This window comes from Coffea eugenioides, chromosome 2 (genome assembly GCF_003713205.1).
Source record: "Coffea eugenioides isolate CCC68of chromosome 2, Ceug_1.0, whole genome shotgun sequence".
Classification (NCBI taxonomy): Eukaryota; Viridiplantae; Streptophyta; class Magnoliopsida; order Gentianales; family Rubiaceae; genus Coffea; species Coffea eugenioides.
Window position 1 is genome coordinate 14322944 of NC_040036.1, and position 19295 is coordinate 14342238.

General features: G+C 33.2%; 1 protein-coding gene and 1 pseudogene across 1 annotated transcript; one reads left to right on the forward strand and one right to left on the reverse strand.

The window, feature by feature from the left end:
• Positions 1–1326: 1326 nt before the first annotated feature.
• Positions 1327–5023, reverse strand: LOC113757077 (annotated as a pseudogene).
• Positions 5024–8873: 3850 nt separating this feature from the next.
• LOC113761553 (GDSL esterase/lipase At1g28580-like) lies at positions 8874–16644 on the forward strand. The gene is made up of 5 exons (XM_027304600.1): positions 8874–9238; positions 9456–9683; positions 14843–14991; positions 15128–15404; positions 16036–16644. Exons 1-5 carry the CDS (start codon positions 8950–8952, stop codon positions 16287–16289), a joined length of 1197 nt encoding a protein of 398 aa, XP_027160401.1. The 5' UTR covers positions 8874–8949; the 3' UTR covers positions 16290–16644.
• The last annotated feature ends 2651 nt before the right edge of the window (positions 16645–19295 follow it).

Consider the following 19295-nt stretch of genomic DNA (forward strand, 5'->3'; position numbering starts at 1 on the left):
ATAAGCGAAATATTATTTTAAAAGAAATTAGTTATCCAAACATGCCTATAAATTTTTTTCACTTGCTAATTAACATTTTAATAAGCATTTTTTTCACCAGCCCCTAAAATGTCATGAGATTTCTCTCTTCTTCTTTTCTTTTTCCCCTTTCTGGAGAGCATCAATTTAATCGGGAGGCTACTAATAACTTCTGCCCTTAATTGCTAGACAACTGCATATGATCCTCCATCACCATTGCACTAATTTAGCTTAGCTGTTTTTGTACCACAAAAACATTTGGCAAATAAGGCGATTGAAAATGCAATTTTCTACTCTCGCCATCAGTAGTAATGAGGCCGCCTTGCACTCATTAAATTTTGGAGCCCATGCCAATTTCCTCTTCAATGTTATCTCACAGGACTGCTGTATTCGTTTGACTTTGACATCAAGATGTCGAGTACCTTCATGTTGAAATGAGTACGATGACCCAAGTCCAATCCGGTTGCGTCTTACCCTTCCACCCGTCGTACAGGATAGATGAAAGTTTTAGGTCAAGAATTAAAGGTCATCTTCCAAAAAGAATTGTTACTTCAAAACAAATAAAAAGATTCAGTCTACAAATTATAATTTTAAGATTCTTTAATGCTCATTATGCGCATTATAATATTATTCTAATATTGCAAGTAAACTTTTAAGTGATAAAAATAGAAGAAATACGTACATTATCTATTCAAAATAACAACAGCGATGCGAGATTCCGTACCACAACTGGTAAATCTTTGTTTGAGTATGTGACTGAATTTAGCTATATAAATGAGGATTTTAAGTGTTTTTTAGTCAATTGCACACCATGGCATAACACGAGGTTTTATATTTTGACGGATTCTGTAACGAATTTTAATTGTCATTGCATTTGTGTTTGTCGGAACTTTTACTTGGCTTGAAGATTACTACACTAAATGTTAAGAAATGATACCAAAAACTTTTGGAAAAATGGCCAATTTAGTTTCTAAACTTTTTTTTCATAGATTTGGTCCCTATATATTTTTTGTAGTCAATTTAATCCTTAAACTTATATTTTGGTTTCAATCAAGGAACTCAATGGCGATGTCACCGTATAATTTTCATCAGGCTCATAATCGAGCAGCCCAGAAGGGGTATTTTAGAGACTTCGATGCTGGGACTATAACAAAAATTATATCAAATTAACTGACAGAGAAGTCTTTTTGAGAAAACTTATCACTAAAACAAATTTGTTATATCAAAACTTACCACTGGAATTTTTCCAAAAAGTAAGAATGAAGCCAAAAAAAAAACCATCTCTGAAACCATACATCAATCAAAAAATACATAAAGTGGAGGCTTCTTTTCCACCTCCGTCAAAATTTAATCATGCAACACAAAATACGCTTAGATGAGTTAGAGGCTGACAGCGGTGTTACCAACATTGTTTAAGCCCTCCACCAATCTTCTCTTTGCTGACTTGGTTCGATAACGCCAGACCTCAAAAAGCCTCGCTCAGATTAGGATACCTTAACTGCACAGAGCTCATCCAGTTCACAAGGATGTCGGCTTGATCACTCGATGGCAATGCCAAAATCAATGGGACCATGGCTCTCTCAATGCTCTGGCACAGATGTTCATCCAACTTGAATGGGAACTCGGTCTCCTTGTCGGCCATGGAATCTAAAAGGGGCTTTATCTACCGTATGTACGGAAGTGTTAGGATCCAAGCGCGGAACAAATAACTATTGAGATATCAAGTGCATAACAATTTAATGAGGAACAAGCCACAAGTATGAAAGATAGACGACATACAATATTTAACGTGGTTCGGCTCCACCATTGAGCCTACGTCCACGGAGAGAAATCCGTTCTTTATTATGAGGGGAAAACCCTATACAAGAAAGAATACAACTTAAACCCAAACCCAACCCTTGTATACCATCTCTCATCTCCCAAGAACCCTCTCTCACACCCCATGTATAAGGCTACATGATGCCCCTTGTGTCTCCTTGTGTTTCTCTTTGTGTAGTATGCCAACCCACCTATTTATAGATAACATTACTGCCAAAAAACCAAATAACAATAGGAAACCAATACTATTTCCTAAACTCATATAGAGTAGAAAATAGCATCTAGCTAAATAGGACTTTACTTGACTACTACTTCAAGTAACTAAAACCAATTAGGAAACTAGTTACTTCCACACAAATAAGATTTCTACCTAAAAGAAATTAAGCCAATTTCCTAACAAATCTCCACCTTGGCGAAAATTTCTTTTAGCAACCATTTGCCTTCAACTACCAAATAATATAGTACCAAACTACACACCCGAATCAATACAGTCTTGACACCAAATTGATTCAATCGGCAAATAAACATGTGTAGTTACCCCGAATCCAACCTCCAGTTGACTCGTGAGACGGTGCCCCAATTTACCATCTCCCTTTGCAAGATTTCTTCTCACCACCACTTGCAATTTGGGATCCCCTTCTATGAGCTCTAACCCTAACCATTGAGGCAATCAAGTGGTAAAATCACCATACTTCTTCCCATCCTCAGGACTATCTCGCTATGTATGGTTTTCAAGACTCCATCTAAAACGAAAAACTCGTAACTATCAGAGTCTTCTGGCGCATAGAAATTAGATCTCCTTATTTTTTTGGGACACGTGCCACACCACCCAAAAAACACAACCAAAATCTAAAATCCACCGGAATGAAGTATCAACCGTTGGAGGTGTGAGAAAGTCTCTACCGATTCACGTCCAAAATCAACATTGGACTCCACCTTTTTCTTGACCATTGAATCACCTGCCTAGATTCACCATCAAGCATCTCCATACTTTTCGACTTTTCATCCTTCACCATCAATGCTTTTTGCCAAAACCATTGAAACAAGGATACCACTCATTAAATTGTTCAATTAGTAACAGCTACAAATTCACTTGATCTCAATAGTTAACTAGGATCCAACCATGAACTTTGCTCTATTGCCCAGTCTCGCAACCAGGCTCTGATACCACTTGTTAGGATCCAAACGCGGAACAAACAACTATTGAGATATCAAGTGCACAACAATTTAATGAGGAACAAGCCACAAGTATGAAAGATAGACGACACACAATATTTAACGTGGTTCGGCTCCACCATTGAGCCTACGTCCACGGAGAGAAATCCGTTCTTTATTATGAGGGAAAAACCCTATACAAGAATACAACTTAAACCCAAACCCAACCCTTGTATACCATCTCTCATCTCCCAAGAAGCCTCTCTCACACCCTATGTATAAGGTTACATGATGCTCCTTGTGTCTCCTTGTGTTTCTCTTTGTGTAGTATGCCAACCCACCTATTTATAGAGAACATTACTGCCAAAAAATCAAATAACAATAGGAAACCAATACTATTTCCTAAACTCATATAGAGTAGAAAATAGCATCTAGCTAAATAGGGCTTTACTTGACTACTACTTCAAGTAACTAAAACCAATTAGGAAACTAGTTACTTCCATACAAATAAGAATTCTATCTAAAAGAAATTAAGCCAATTTCCTAACAGGAAGCCATGTCTTTAGCAAATATACTCGGCATTGTGCAAGAAGAATCACGTTTCCATATCCGACTACTTTCAATACTTTTGCCGTGACTTCTATAAGCTTTACCTTCAGACCCTAGAAAGCAGAATCAAACTTTTTACTATTTTCAACAACAACCAGTATATTATCTGATATATCTACACAGTTACCAACAAAATCTTTCATCAAATCCATCTTGGGAAGGACATTGAACATCCATTGGAGCAGACGACAGTGTTAGAAACTTGATTGCTAGCTAAGCTTGAGCATGCTTTGTCCCAATTCCTTCTCGGATTCATTTAATTGCAGTGCTTTTTGTACGCGTGTTTGGGAAAATTGAGTAGATATCTCTTTCTTGAAAGAACTCTAGGTTTAGAAATGAAATTTTTTATCGATTTACTCTTTTTGGTCACAACCCCAACATTAAAATCCTTAAAATACCCCTTTTGGGTTGCTCGATTAGGAGCTTGATGGAAATTATGCTGTGATGCCACTGCTAAGTTCCTTGATTAGAACCGAAATATAAGTTTAAAGATCAAATTTGCTACAAATAATATATAGGGACTAAATCGACGAAAAAAAATTTAGGGATTAAATTGGCCATTTTCCAAAACTTTTTAGTAGATTGCATAATTAAAACTAAAATGAACCGACTATTAGGGTTGATCAAGTGGTTCTTAGAGTTCACCCCACTATCAGGTTTAGAGTTTGAATCATGGACTTGAAAGTTAATGGTGGGAAGGGTGTTGAGACGGGTGAGAGAGGAAAAAAAATAAAATAAAATGAACCCCTCAACTCCACAAGCAATGGTCATAGTTTTATGATGCAATAATTATCTATATCACTTTATTTTAACCTCTCTAAAATGTTAACTTGTGTCCATCGGTGAATAATGTATATATACATGTAAACTAGAAAATATATGTATGCGTGTGTTATGATTATGAATGAGTATTTTCATGGAAACTATGAAGGGCAAAATTTCCATGAGTAAGCCATAAAAGTCTTAACCTAAGAAGTGGAGTGTTTGAAGTATTTAAAAGGAATTACATGAAAGATTTATTTAAATTGGAGATAAGAAAACGAATCTTTGATTGGATTCGAAGTTGACAGAGCTGGGTTGGGTTTCGTGAAAGAGTGAAAGATTTCTTTAAATTTGTCGTTGGCGGAGCTGGGTTGGTTTCTTGTAAGTTGATTCAATTGATTATTTACTATGAAATTTTGTCGTATAATAATAACTAAAGATTCGTTTCCACAGCAGGGTGGATTACATTAGGAGAAAGGAGAATAGAGAATAGGGATATTGTGATATGGGCACCAAAAAGGGACGAGGAAGAATCAGATGGAGAAGAAAAAAGCTTTAGGGCTCGCTTAATAATTAAGCATAATTAAGAAACTAAATTTGTAAAATTGAAGAAACCGTCTTCATTGACGTCTTTGAGGGTGAAATTCACAGTGTCTGTCATCCTATTGCTCTTCTTAAATAAATTGCCACTCCAATACTTTTTCTAAACTTCAATTTGCATAGCAAATAACAAGTGCCAAAAAGGGAAAAATAAATGGAGCATTTATTTATTTTGTTCGCATCAATCTCATGTGAGATTTCTTTTCTTAGGTATTTAAAGATTCAACTTAAAAATTTTCTAAAAAAAAATGTCATTATATCAGACAAGAGGGTCTACAAATTCTTACAGCCCTTTTTTTGATAAAAAAGTAATTATTATTAATAAAATAGCTGAAAATCATCCAGCATGATTTGCTGGACAAAACCATCTAAACTAATAGCAAAAAATACATAAAACATGTCACAGATATATCTGATATGAAAAATCATTAAAGATTATATTGTGAATTACAAACCATCAGATTTGATTAACTGCACGAGTTGTTTCATAAATATATGTGCATGTCTATTTCTTCAAATCTGCTATCCAATTGGTTCAAACTCAAAACTAGTGATGAGATCTGACAAGAAACCATAAGAAATTTTAGATTTAACATATAGATATGAAAAAATTAAATCTAAGAAAAAATAACAAAAAACTAAACAAAACTCCCATTAGAATAGTCTTAGAGAGCGGAAAATTTTTACTAATAAATACTAGGAGAGACAAAACTCTCATTAAAATATTGTAGGAGAGATTTTATTAAACTAAAAAACAAAAACAGATGATAGGGTGCGATTTTGTCATTTATTTTATTATTAATTTTCCCTATTACCTGACCTGATATGGATTAATTATTAGATTCTACTCACTTTTCGTAGTTTACATTTATTTCAGGGAGTAGAACGAAAATACGATAACAAGTGCCAATTTGTGGGGAAAAGGAGCCCAAGTCACAGAGTTTAGCCCAAGGGCAGTGTTGGCAAAGAAAAAAAGATCTTTTGCCCTTTATTTTGGAAGGGCTAAAACCGAAAGGGAGTGGTTCTTTTCCCTTGGGGGAGCCGCCGCACAAGGCAAGAGCAACAGAGGACTGAAGACGGCTGGCTTCCCTTAGCCTTTCGTCCTGTAGCTTAGCTTTCACTTTTTGACTTTTCCTTCCTTTGCTTCTTAGTAGTAGTTGCCTCTCGGATGTCAGGAGCCATTGAAGCATTGAATCATTTCCCTGTAGCTTTTTCATTTGATTTTTCCTTGCGGTCTGTAGTGAATTCCTCCTACCACATAATGGCCGCAACTATCACTTCAATTTCTGGTGGGTTTAGTTCATCAATTATGAACTAATTTTCCAGTTCTAGTCAAGGAGCAACGAAGGCTCTGATTCACCTAAAAATTGTGAGATCGTTTTAATTTAATCTTTTCCTTTTATTTATTGGTATCCGCACATTTCTTGATTGCTATGCTTATGGTTATTTAATTAATTGATTGTCTTGGATCCAGATAATTAGTTGATTGGGTAATCTATTGTCAATTAGGGCATTAAATCCGTAATTGTTTAATTGCTCTAAAATAGTGGCAACTGGCATGATTAGGTTTGTGTCAGGGGAATACGCGGGCAAATCTAAAATAACCCTGATAGTGTGTTATTTGGTTAGAATAGGGCTCCTCTAATACGTAAGGCAATTGGGGAATTAAATTCTATGGGCGTACCTAGGATTATTTCTCAATTAGAGCAGTGATTAACGGGCGTACCTTGATCACCGACACCGTAAGGAGGGGTTGACTGCCATCGCTTGTTTGGTAGTTATAACCTATTTATTGATGAATAATTGGAATTGCCTTTGCTTCAATGATCAACTAGGTGAACCATTGCTGAAGTTATTTCTTGGCTAGATCCTTAATTATCACTCATTTGATTTTAGTAATTGGTTATTTAATTTTTTAGTAGTTTCTTAGATTTTAGTTGAATTGCTTAAATTGTCACCCCTGAGATAAGAACATCCCCCTTTGTCACTGTGAATTTAAAAAGAAACAATTACTCCCAGTCCCTGTGGATTCGACCCTGCTTACCGCTATCTACAGAAATTAACTTTAGTTTGAGCAGGTTTTATTATTGCACAGGCTGACGACCTGTCAACAGAGGAAGTGGAAGGGAGACCTTGATTTGAGATCAAGATTTTTTACCGTATGGAGGAAAAATGGTAGAGAAAAGGTTGAGAGTAAAGAGAAAACGGATAAGTAGAGAGCGTAAATAATCCAAGGCCATAATTGCTGTCCAGTACACTTGCAATGCACATACTCATAATTGGTCATAATTTGGCTTGAGGCCAAGCCAAATTTTTACAGTCTTTGTGCACAAATAAATAATCCAAGGTCATAATTGGTGTCCAATATACTTGTAATGAACATGCTCATTTCTAGTTTGATATTATATGTAAATATATCTAGCTTATTATTATCTCATTCTTTACCTGTTCAATATGCCAAAACACTAATTGAAATATGCATACCATATTGTACAAATTTAATCGTAATAATCCAAAATATAATAGTGCAAGTCAGCGAATTAGTGCCATCTAATAAATCTCACCCTCTTACAATCCGCTATTTTCCACGTTACCTATATCTATGATGCCTGGTCCTTATACAAAATAATAATAATAATAATAATAATTTTTCTAAAACTATCAAAAAAATCAATTTAGCCCATCAAAGTTAACAATGATCTCAATTAAGCCCTTGAACATTTTCAAAGCTTTTAGTTATCACCAATTGGATTGGGGAGTTAGATAATATTTCTTCTAGAGAATAGAATCTTTTTATTTTCTTTCTTCCTTTTCTTTTTGCACATGTAGGCTTCATCTTTCCGTCGCACAATTTTAAGTCTTCGTATGATTGGAAAAAAAAACACCATGAAGAGTCCTTATACGTATGTTAGATTATAGTGTTATCAAGAGAGGTTGGATTACAACGTACTTTAAAAGTCTTTTTTTTTTTAAATACGTTTTTTAAACATATTTTAATAGTCAAAGGCATAAATTGTGGCAAATGATTTATGGGGGCTTATTTGAGATAGTAACAATTTTTAGAGGTTAAATTGAAACTACTCAATTTTCCATAACTCTTTTTAATTTTGATAGGGATAATCTTTTCTTTCTCTATAGCAAAACTTTAAAGCTTGAAATTTTGGAATTTATTCATTATTGACGCATGCATGCATCTAAAAACACAAAATAGACGTTTATGTAAACACACGTACGGCATATCCATGACTTGTGCGTATAGAAAGGTTGGAGGATCTTTTTTCCCAAGAGAAAAGGGCTAAATTTCACATTACGTTCTTAAACTATGGAAACACTCTCACATTAATTCCTAGACTTTCATTTGGGATACTTTATGCCTTAAAAATATGAAATTCATCCTATTTTAATCCTTAAACTTTAACTTTGGATATGTTATCCCCTAAAGTATAAAATACATCCTACGAAATTTTCAAATACATCCTATGAAATCTAGTAGGCAAGTATGGTACTCAAAATTTAAATACTAAAGTGGGATGAATTTTGGGAGTAAAGTGTCCAAAATTGAAATTAAAGGACTAGAGCGAGATTGATTTTATATTTTAGCAGACAAAGTACCCAACATTGAAGTTTAAGGACTAAAAATAGATGTGTGTTTATAGTTGATGGGTTTCAAGTGAAATTTAACCCAAAAAAAAAAGACAATTAGATGTCAAATCGTATAGTTATTGTCATACTCCGAAGAATACTAGTCTTTATTAGTCCCGTGTCAACAATCTCTTGCTTGGTGGTGACGTGAGGCCAACAAGCCCTTGCTTGGTGGTGACGTTCTCTCACAGTTGCAACAAGTTAGTGGAGTGGAGTGGTTCAATCAATCAGCATAAAAAGGACACCACTTTTTTAAATAAGAAGCATTCAGCATCTAGCAAACTTTATTGCAGATTCTTTTTAAGTTCTTAAACCTTTACCATTATTGCCATTTGGCACTAGATTATGGCCTCATCTTCTATCCCATTACTAACATCTGTGTTCACAACAATCATACTTACCTGCCTAAATCCATCAATTACAGCAAGAGCATCATCAGCTGGAACATGCTACAAATCCATCATCAGTTTTGGTGATTCCCTTGCTGACACTGGCAACTTACTCCGCCTGGACCGCCTCTCCTCCTCCTCCTCCAATACTCCTCCACACTTTTTCCTACCACCTTATGGTGAAACCTTCTTTCACCACCCTACTGGTCGTTGCTCCGATGGTCGTCTTGTCATCGACTTCATTGGTAGGTCAAAAGACTAAATCACCGCACACACACACATATATACATACGCATGTGCATGCACACATTAATTTATTCTTTTCGTGCCAAGGCAAGCGTTCGATTCCTACTTCTCTTAGAAAAATTATCAAATATGACTGCTAAATTGTTGTTCTATTGGCTGGTTAGCCATTTCTTTGTTTTGTATAGGTATTAATGTATTGAAAATTTCTTACTGTAGCTGAGAGTCTCGGGTTTCCACTGATACGGCCATATTTTGCCGGAAAAGACATAAGGGGAAGGTCAGATTTTATTAAATGCTCGAATTTTGCAGTAATAGGAGCTACAGCGATAGACGATTCAGTTTTCAGGGAAAGAGGAATTCATAATCCTTTCACGAATGTGTCTTTGGGAACTCAATTGGGGTGGTTCAAAGAGATGTTGGCTTCTTTTTGCAAAGAGTCATCTGGTAAGTAGTGGTCATGCTTACGCGCACTGAAAGTTGAAGGGTTAATTCCACTTTGTGTCCTTAAATTATTCTCGAATTTCTATTTTGATCTGATAAACTTTTGAATGGGACACTTTGGTTCTTAAAATATAAAATTTCTCCAACTTAAGTAAAATGATTAACGTAAGTGAGATAGATTTTATACTTAGATGATACTAATTGTATATTTTAGGGATTAAAGTGGAGCAAACTTTATATATTTGGGGCTAATGAGGGACACATTTTATACTTTACAGATTAAACTGAAATAAATTTTATATTTTAGAATTTAAAGTATCTTTTTTTTTAAACTTAAGGACTAAAATCCTTAAAAAAAAAACTTAAGGACTAAAATAAAAATTTAGACATAGTTAAAGGGTGGAAAGTAAAATTAACCCAAGGTTGAAACTGCACCTGCTCTTTCTGTTTTATTCTTTATGTACTTTAGTTGCTCTCTTTTTCCTATTATATGTGTATTTTTTTATATTTATTTTATTTTTTTACAATTTTATTTCTTTATGTATTTTTTTACATTCACGAATCAAGACTTTTTTAGTTGATTGAGTTTCTACCCTGCTAATTAGTTAACTTCCGTAGAACGAAATTTTCACTATTTTGAACTAGAAATGACGTTCAACTCTATCTAGTACTCATTCTCCAAAAAAAAAAAAAAAAGGATCTTTCTCGAGGCAGATTCAGTTTATTCTGTTGCTAATTGTGTTTTTGAAAAAGTCAAGACGTATATATTATCATCCGTTTCATTACAGACAAAAAACAATCCGTCTAAAAAGATTGTAATGGAAAAAATCTTACAGCATAGAAATCCAAAAATTCTGGAGAACTTGTACACCACTTGTTTGTACCGAATGGTGTTTCGAAGATAAGTGGATAGTAGAATGCTTGGTATTATTCTACTGATGGTTACAAGTTATTCTGGAGCATTCCTAGTACAATCCATATACACTTACAAGTTATAATAATTGGGGAAAAACATTCAAAACATCTCTTACATTTTATCAAATTAATTTTTTCATCTTTCACTTGTTAAAATGTTAACTTAACATCCCTTGCAAATCTAAATTAGCAAAATTTGGTATCAACCTAATTTTTTGAATACTTTTTAGTTTGAAATTACCATGTGATCAACATACAGTTATTTTTTATGTCAAAAATGTTGATACCACCATTTTAATGGTAAAAATAAATATAGATTGGATCAGATCTTACTTTTTTAGGAAAAAAAAATATAGTTCGGATCAGATCTTACTTTTCTAATGGCAAAAATAAATATGAATAGAATCATTTATTTAATTATAAATGGGATTTAACTTTTTGTCCCAAAAAAGATGAACATGTGTGGATCACGTGATTGATTCAAGGAAAAAAATGATCGAAAATTTAGGTTGGGATCAAACTTTACCTATTTAATTTTGTAAAACACGTAAAATTATCATTTTAAAAGGGGTCAATTACAATTAATCCTTTTAAGGTATATCTCATTTCTCGCTTCACCCCTTAAGCTTTAAATTTTGTCACTTAACCATCTACATGACAAAATTACCCTTTCATTAGTTTGACTTTTCATTTATCTTTTATCTTTTCCTATTTTTCCCCTCCTTTATTTCTTTTCCTCTTTATTCTTTCTTCTCTCTTCCATCCTTCTAAACAGAAAACTTCATCTCAACAGAACATTTTATCTAAAGTTTGTAATTGGATTTCTGGATGAAGCTTTCAAAAGTATCAAAAGCTAATTTCAATCTATATACGATGCCATGTATTACAAATTACAACTAATGATTGTTAATCAGATTACAAATTCATCTTATGATGATTTCTTGAGAATGAACTGAGAAATGGGACAGGAAGGGGAAAGAAAAAGAACTGAAAGGTTGAATATGGTATTTTGGGGAAAGGGTTTGAATATTTTATGATCATTTGAGGAAAAATATAAATCTTTGGGATTTCTTATTTTTAGCTTCAATCACTTAGATGATGTTTCTTCTAGGAAAAAGGAAGAAATAAACAAAGAAGAAAAAGACAAAGAAAATTGAGGAAGGATAAAAGAGAAACAAAAATAACAAAAGAGAGAAAAAATTTTAAAAAAAATTAGAATGATAAAGGGATAATTTTGTCCAATAAGGTATAAAGTGAGACAAATAAAAGGTTAGAGGATAAAGTGAGAAATAGGATGTATTTTAAGGGAATTAATTGTGATTAACCCTTTTAAAAGTGAAGGTTGAAAAAATTCATCTAACAAAATATGAATGATGTTTTAAACAATTTCCCCTGATAAATGAAGTTGCTGAACTTTTTTAAAAAAATTTCAATCGGAAAGAGGTAGGATTTAAGAAGCGGAGAAAGAGAATAGGAATTAGATAAATTAGAACCCAAAACATCTAATTCCTGAAACCTTAAATTTAGCCATTAAATCCGGACCTTCTTGTTAATTAAAATTATTGAACTTGGATAACCCTAGATTAGAATCCTAATTGCTAGGATGCTGTTGGTTTCTGACCATTCTATCTAGGGATAATTTTAGAAACCTCGTTTGAGGTTTTTGACAATTTCACTCGACTCCTCTCAGATTTAAGTAACTACACTTACCTTCTTTAACATAGTAAAGTACCTATAATACTCTCCACTTGGTAGACAATTCACAATTTAAGGTAATATATTTATAAAACTCAAAAAAATCCTATTTCTACCTCGTGTCTATTTTCGCTCCTCTCTTCCCTAGATGTTATATTGTTATACCCTCTTTTTGTTGTTTTTAGTTTTATGGATATTAGCAAATTGAAATTGTAATATCAACAAAGGGAGCATATTATGTGTCAAACTCGAATGAAATGAACAGACTCGTGGTGATAGAGAAAAAATAATGAAATTAATGATTGAAATAGGAAGAATGATGAAAGGTATGGAATTCTGTTATCAAGAAAAATTTTTGTAAAATGTCAATAACTTGCATAAGAATTTCTTTCATTTGATTAGTAATTGTTGCTTATGATTTTGTTGTAGAGGTAGAATTTATTCTATATTTCTTAAATGTTAATATTTTTAAAGATATGAGAGCATTACAATGGTGGTTCTAGGTTAGATTAGTTTGTATTGGAAAGGTGTTGGGGCGTTGAAATTTAATTTTGGAATATAAAATTAGCTGAAAATGGGGAGAGGTAGGTGTAGGCATATGTGTATGTGTTTTTTATTTTGCATGGTAAGTATTGATGCTATATATATAATGTGGGATCTTTTTGACATCTACTTGAATTTGGAATTGGAGTTTATACTTGAGTGATTGTTAGAGATTAGGATAGTGGATTTATGCACAGTGTGGAAAGAAGTAATTGAGTATAATATATTTTTCTTTTTTAGTTTTGTAGGAAAGGATAATTTAGGATTTTGAGAGAAAATCTAGTTTATTGGACCTACATTGTTACATAAATAGTAAAAGTAAGGGAGATATATGTAATTTTTATAACTTGAGGGGATTTTTTTTTTGCAATTATTTAAAACATCAATAAAGGTTTGTGAAATTATCCCTTCTATCTATGAAGAAATCAAATTGGCTGAATTTTTATATTGTTGTTCAATCAATTTATAGTTTCTTGTGCTCTTAATCAAAGGAGCTAATTATTGTCATAAACCAACGCAACCATGGTGGTTGTCCGTTAGCGGTAGGTGAATGTAAAGACTCATAATCAGTCCAACATGTAAGACTCAGACCAGAATATGCAAGCTGTCCACCATACTTTAAAAGAAATATTTGCCACATCAGCGATTCACTGTTTAGAAATGCCAAAACTTATGCTCTTAAAATATTTCTGATCATGGAAAGTTTTAAAATTAATCTTCTATATACTGATAGTGTATAAATATATGACACATAATTTAAATTTAAATTTAAATTTTAAAATTTATAAATGAGTCATATAGTCAACTGTAATAATATATACACTGTTAATATATATAAGATTTATTTAAACTTTTATGCCATTTGATAAGATGAATGGAAAAGACTTTAATGTCAAAGTAGTAGGTTACGATAGCAACTTTGTAAATTTTCCACCCACACAAGTTATCACGGAGTACTATTTATAACATGGATACTTGACTAAGTTCTAAGTAATTGGGTCAGCATTTGATCATTGCTTTGATTTTTCCGTAATGCCTATTTCATCCTCATACATGCACTGCACTATAATGAAGCTTAACTCAACTTGACTTTTAAAGAATAAGATATTATATGAATTTGGAACGCCTGCTCCCTGAAAATTGAATATTCATGGTTGCTAAATGAGACATGATAGGGGCAAAAATGTTTCGAATACTAAGTTGATTTACACGGAAAATTTTTCTTTTTTGGTTTTGGTAACAGTTCAATTTATTGACAGAAAGGCCTTTTTACAAAGAGGTCACTCGCTATCAGTAAATGGTCATGGGCGGCAGGCTAGCACTTGAGTCGAATTTTCTTTTTCGTTTGGTATTGAAATTAGGTTTTCTCTTTCATTTAGTCATTAGTCAGCTTGAGTGATTAGAAAATTAAGGCTTTATTACCAGCTTCACCATCAATTATATCAAAGACTTCTTATCATTTACGTAAAAACAATTAGTCAAAATAATTAATTTGAATTAAACTTGACTTGTGAGTTCTGACGGAACAAGCCAAAAGATAAAAAAGTACGGTTAATTTCTTCGTGTTTGGCACAAATCTTAGTAACACTTTTGAAGTAGACGAGGAGTTTTTTCAGTTATGACATGCAAAACTTATTTCAACCAGCCCATGCTCATTTTCTGCACCCTCGATCGGAATGGGGCCTCAAAGTCATCAGATTCATTCCAATGGTCCTAAAGTAGATGATGGCAAAACTTCTTGCTGTCAATTGAAGCTGCCAGTCCAGATTTGAGAAAGGACAATTGAGTCAAGGAGAATATTCATAAAGTAGAATATCATTACAAGTGTTGACATTACCATTTGATGGCTCCAAGATTTCAATTTTTCATATGATTATAAGGAGTTCGACCGTGGAATATGCTTCTCACAAGTTTCTGACATTTATGATCCTAATCTATTTAGGGGTCGCAATGGGGCGGGGGTGGCGCGGGCGATCCCTAAATCTAATCATCCACTACTTCATGAACAGATTGCAAGGAATTACTTGAGAGCTCACTTGTTGTAATGGGAGAGATTGGTGGGAATGATTATAATCATGCACTTTTTCAAGGACTAAAGATTAAAGAGGTTGAATCATTTGTTCCTCTAGTTGTGCAGACTATCAGTTCAGCCATCCAAGTAAGATTTGCGCTAATTTCTTTTAGTACATCGATGTGACTTAATCTTAACGAAGAAGATTAATTAGAATTTCTTTTCTTTAATGCTTTTTATGAGAACATGAATAATCAACACACCTTGTTTTGCAATAATTCAGGAGTTGATTGAGCTTGGAGCTGACACTTTGGTGGTTCCAGGGAACCTACCAATCGGATGTTCGTCATCTTACCTAACTTATTTTCAGAGTTCCAACAAGCATGATTACGACATGGAAACCGGTTGCATTAAGTGGTTAAACGAGTTTGCAAAGTACCACAATAAACTTCTGCTGACAGAAATTAATCGCATTAGAGAACTCAATCCTCATGCCCTGATTGTCTATGCTGATTACTACAACGCTGCAATGACCTTATACCGCTCCCCACAAAAATACGGTACGTATTTCTGTGATTTTTCAAGTTCATTTGCATTCTTCCTTGACTTTATTATTATCACTATTTCTCTTTGTACATAATGATGATGGGACAAGAAGCTAAAACCCACCAGATTTCTTTCGAAATGATATTTGAGCTCAACGACAGCTTTAATATCCTGTGAGTTTGATTAATTACAATTGAGAAGTAACGTATACACACAATTAATTTATTCTAGCGGGATGGACAAAACTATAGAGGATCGAACAGCAATTTTTTTAACAAAATTTAAAGAAAGATTTTAGTAACTTTTTAGTTTCGACCTTCGTTTACAATCCGCTCTAAATTTTGTTGAACATTTTTTTTTTTTCAAAAATCATCCCTTTGCAATAATAATCAATAATTAGCTCACATGTAGGGCTTGTTTTCAATTGATTACAGATTCTGATTTTGGATAATCAGTTTTTGTGATGTTCGCATTTGCTTTTCTGTTTAGATTATGTATTTGTTAATAACAAAAAAGTTAAGAGAAAAAAAAAACAACTTTTTGCTGATTCTAATTGTTTTCTATAATCACTTTCGATAATCTAATTTTGCAAAATCTAAAATAATCAAGAACAAGGCAATTAACAGATCAAATGTTATTGGACAGGATTCAAAGCTGGGGCTCTGAAGGCTTGCTGTGGAGCTGGAGGCCCATACAACTATAATGCCTCTGCGCCATGTGGCTACGCACCAGCAACCAGTTGTGATGACCCGTCTTTATATGTTGCTTGGGATGGTTTGCACTTAACAGAAGCTGCTTACAGATTCATAGCCCGAGGGTTACTTCAAGGACCATATTCTGCCCTTCGTATTAATAGATTCTGTCCTCCTGCATCCACGAGCTTCAGGTCTTCGGCTTGAGTTCTAAAGGAAAAAATTATTAGGGATGGCTCTAAATTACTTGCAACTTCTATTCTTAAATTTTCTGTATTTGCGATATATGTTTAATAAATAGATAGTGAACCATTGGGGGGGTCGGTTCAATGGCGGGTAAGGGAAGGGTTTTTAAGGTTCTCTGCATTGTCAGATTCAGATTCAAATCTTAAATCTGACATTTGCGAGTAGAAAGAGTGTGGGGGAGGGATGGGATAGTAAAAAAAAAAAAAGGGGATAGTGATCCATGTATAAACTTTACAACCAACTTTTCAACATTATGTTTATAGCTATCTAAAGTATAAAAGATAGTAAGTTGAGCACATGCTCATTTGCTCAAAATTGAATACTTTATACTTGTATTACGTTTTTATAAATTTTCATAGTTACTGATTTTTTATTTTCACTCTACAGATTTTTAATAATCTTTTCAAATTTTTATGTACTATTATATTTTTATGAATTTTTGTAATTTTTTAGATAAGATCATGGAAAAAATACTTGTCTAGGCAAAACATTAGAGATGAATTTGACTAAAAGGAAAATTTTTAATGACCATATTTCTTTTAGCAGAAACATGGAGGGCCAATTTGGTTCACACCCGATAAATTAAAGACTAAATTGTATTTTTTCTATGGCCACATAACACTTCGACAGAACATCATTCTGTCACCGCTCTCGATTTGATTCTATTTCACAGGATTGCTTTTACTGTGTAATTTTCTAATTAAATAATAGCTTAATACCACAAGTTAACTGACTTCATTTTGAAACAAGATTAATCTAATCGAGATTACACCTAAGTACCAACCTCCGTCAAAAACACTAGTTGCACTAAAAGATTTATAGTGTTCATTATACGCATGAACTTCTCTGGCTTTAATACACGGTCTAATGAATCTGAGAGAAATTTATGCATATTACGTTAAAAAGGATGTTGGCGTCAAGCGTATTAAAAAGACTGATGCAGGAATTTTACACGAGCAGCAGGGAAAACTTGATAGCTTTTCTTAAGTTTCAGAAAGGACGAATTCTGATTTTGATAAGGGTGTAATTGAAAATTAAAAAAATTTCCACTGGTACAAAAGACAATCTCTAAACTCCTTAGATAGCCGCCCTAGTACCCCCCGGTTCAAGTGCTTTAAGCAATTAGTGATAATTATTAACGATATTTAAGTAACTAACAAATTTCCTTCAACTTAAGAGTAGGAGTGTTCATCGACTGATAATTGGTAATTTAGTAAAAAAAAAAAAATTTTTTTGATTTTTTTGCAATAGGGTCAACATCCAATTACCGTCCAAAATTTTATTTGGCAATTAGATCGGTATTTCAGTAAAATATCCAAAGTTTTAGATTGATTTTTTTAATATAGATTAGTGAAGTATATTTAATATGTAATTAATAATACATAAAGTTTTTAATATGTTAATTAATATGCTTTTAAGGTCACGTATTTGTTTATAAGTATAAATTATAACTTATAACACTGTTGACTAATAAGTTAATATGTAATATGATATATAAATAGGCAATAAAATATATAAAATATTTAATTATAATATGAAATTCGATAATTCAGTCGATAATCGAGAATTCGGAATCGAATTTCAACATTCATCCCCAAACTGTTTTACCAAATTTTATGATTGAGATGTAATCAATTTTCTAGAATTCCATTTTACCAATATCCTACTCTTGATCTCAATTGGACGGCGGTTATTTTAAGTGTGATTTTACTAAGTGTGTGATCTCAATTGCGAAGTGTGAACACCCCACTTAAGAGTGATTTTACTAAGGAGAGTCAATTCAATGCGTGGCCTTCTGGTGAGCATAAAAGACATTTGACCGTTTGACAACAACGCATGATCGTATAACGAAATTGCACCTATAAACTTTAGCTGCTCAAAAAAGTTTTGTTGATGTACCAATTGCCAGGGAATTCCTCAAAAAAAAAAAAATATTTCTTTTGCCGGGGGACAATGGCCTTTTTTCTAAGGGATGCATGAATTGCTGTCAGATTGTAGTAAATCTCAAGAGTCGAGGCAACAGGGGCCAACGGCCCCGCTCCCCTGAATAATAAAAATTTATTTTAATTCTTATGGAAAATTTCAATTTTTTTTTCTAAGAAATCCTTTCTTGCCTCCCCTAAAATTTTGATTTAAGACTATATATTGGCTCTCTTCTTTTACTTTTTCTCTATGAAAAAATTCGATGTTTACTCTTTTTAAGACTTAAAAAGTATTTGTATCAACAGTCATCAGTCGTCCCCTTTTATATATTCCTGGCTTCATCACTATTCGAAACTGTGATGGATTACTTTTAATTTAGCACTGTACAAACGGTAAATGCATTTTCAATGCTTATAGTTGTCACCAATCGGTTTGGAACAGATTCTACAAATTGAAAGGATAAATTGAGGTGTCAACAGCCCATCGGGCTGTTAATGATCAAGACATCTTTAAGTTTTAGCGGAGGTGGAAGGTCAAGGTTGAATCATTGCCTTTCACCGGTCACTATTTGTGGCTTTGTCCTCCCCCTCCTCAGTAGCACAGTATGCTACATAGCAGTAACCAAAAACTTGCCATACAACCTATACTAGTTAAAGGGATAATCTTTTTTTTTAAGGGTTAATGTTTTTTTTTTTTTATTTCTATACAATCTATACAAGTTGAAGGGATAATCTTTTACTTCCAATAGCACTTCATCAGCAGAGCCTATAATATCTCTTGCCGCACATTAAAAAAAAAAAAGTCTGTCCAACGGGTACTCACTGAACACTCGTCAAAATATATTTCAGGTGTCATATTTTTAGAAATGTAAGATTAGTTTAAAAACTAAATAAATACAATAGAGGATAGGTAAAATTAAATACAAAAAGTATATAAATTCAGGAGAAAATAGTAATTGTTAGTATGCATATATACATGATAGGTTAGGTGAATTTTATATATGTTAATTGGTGCCCAACAAAACCCGAAAAAGTGGTTTATCTA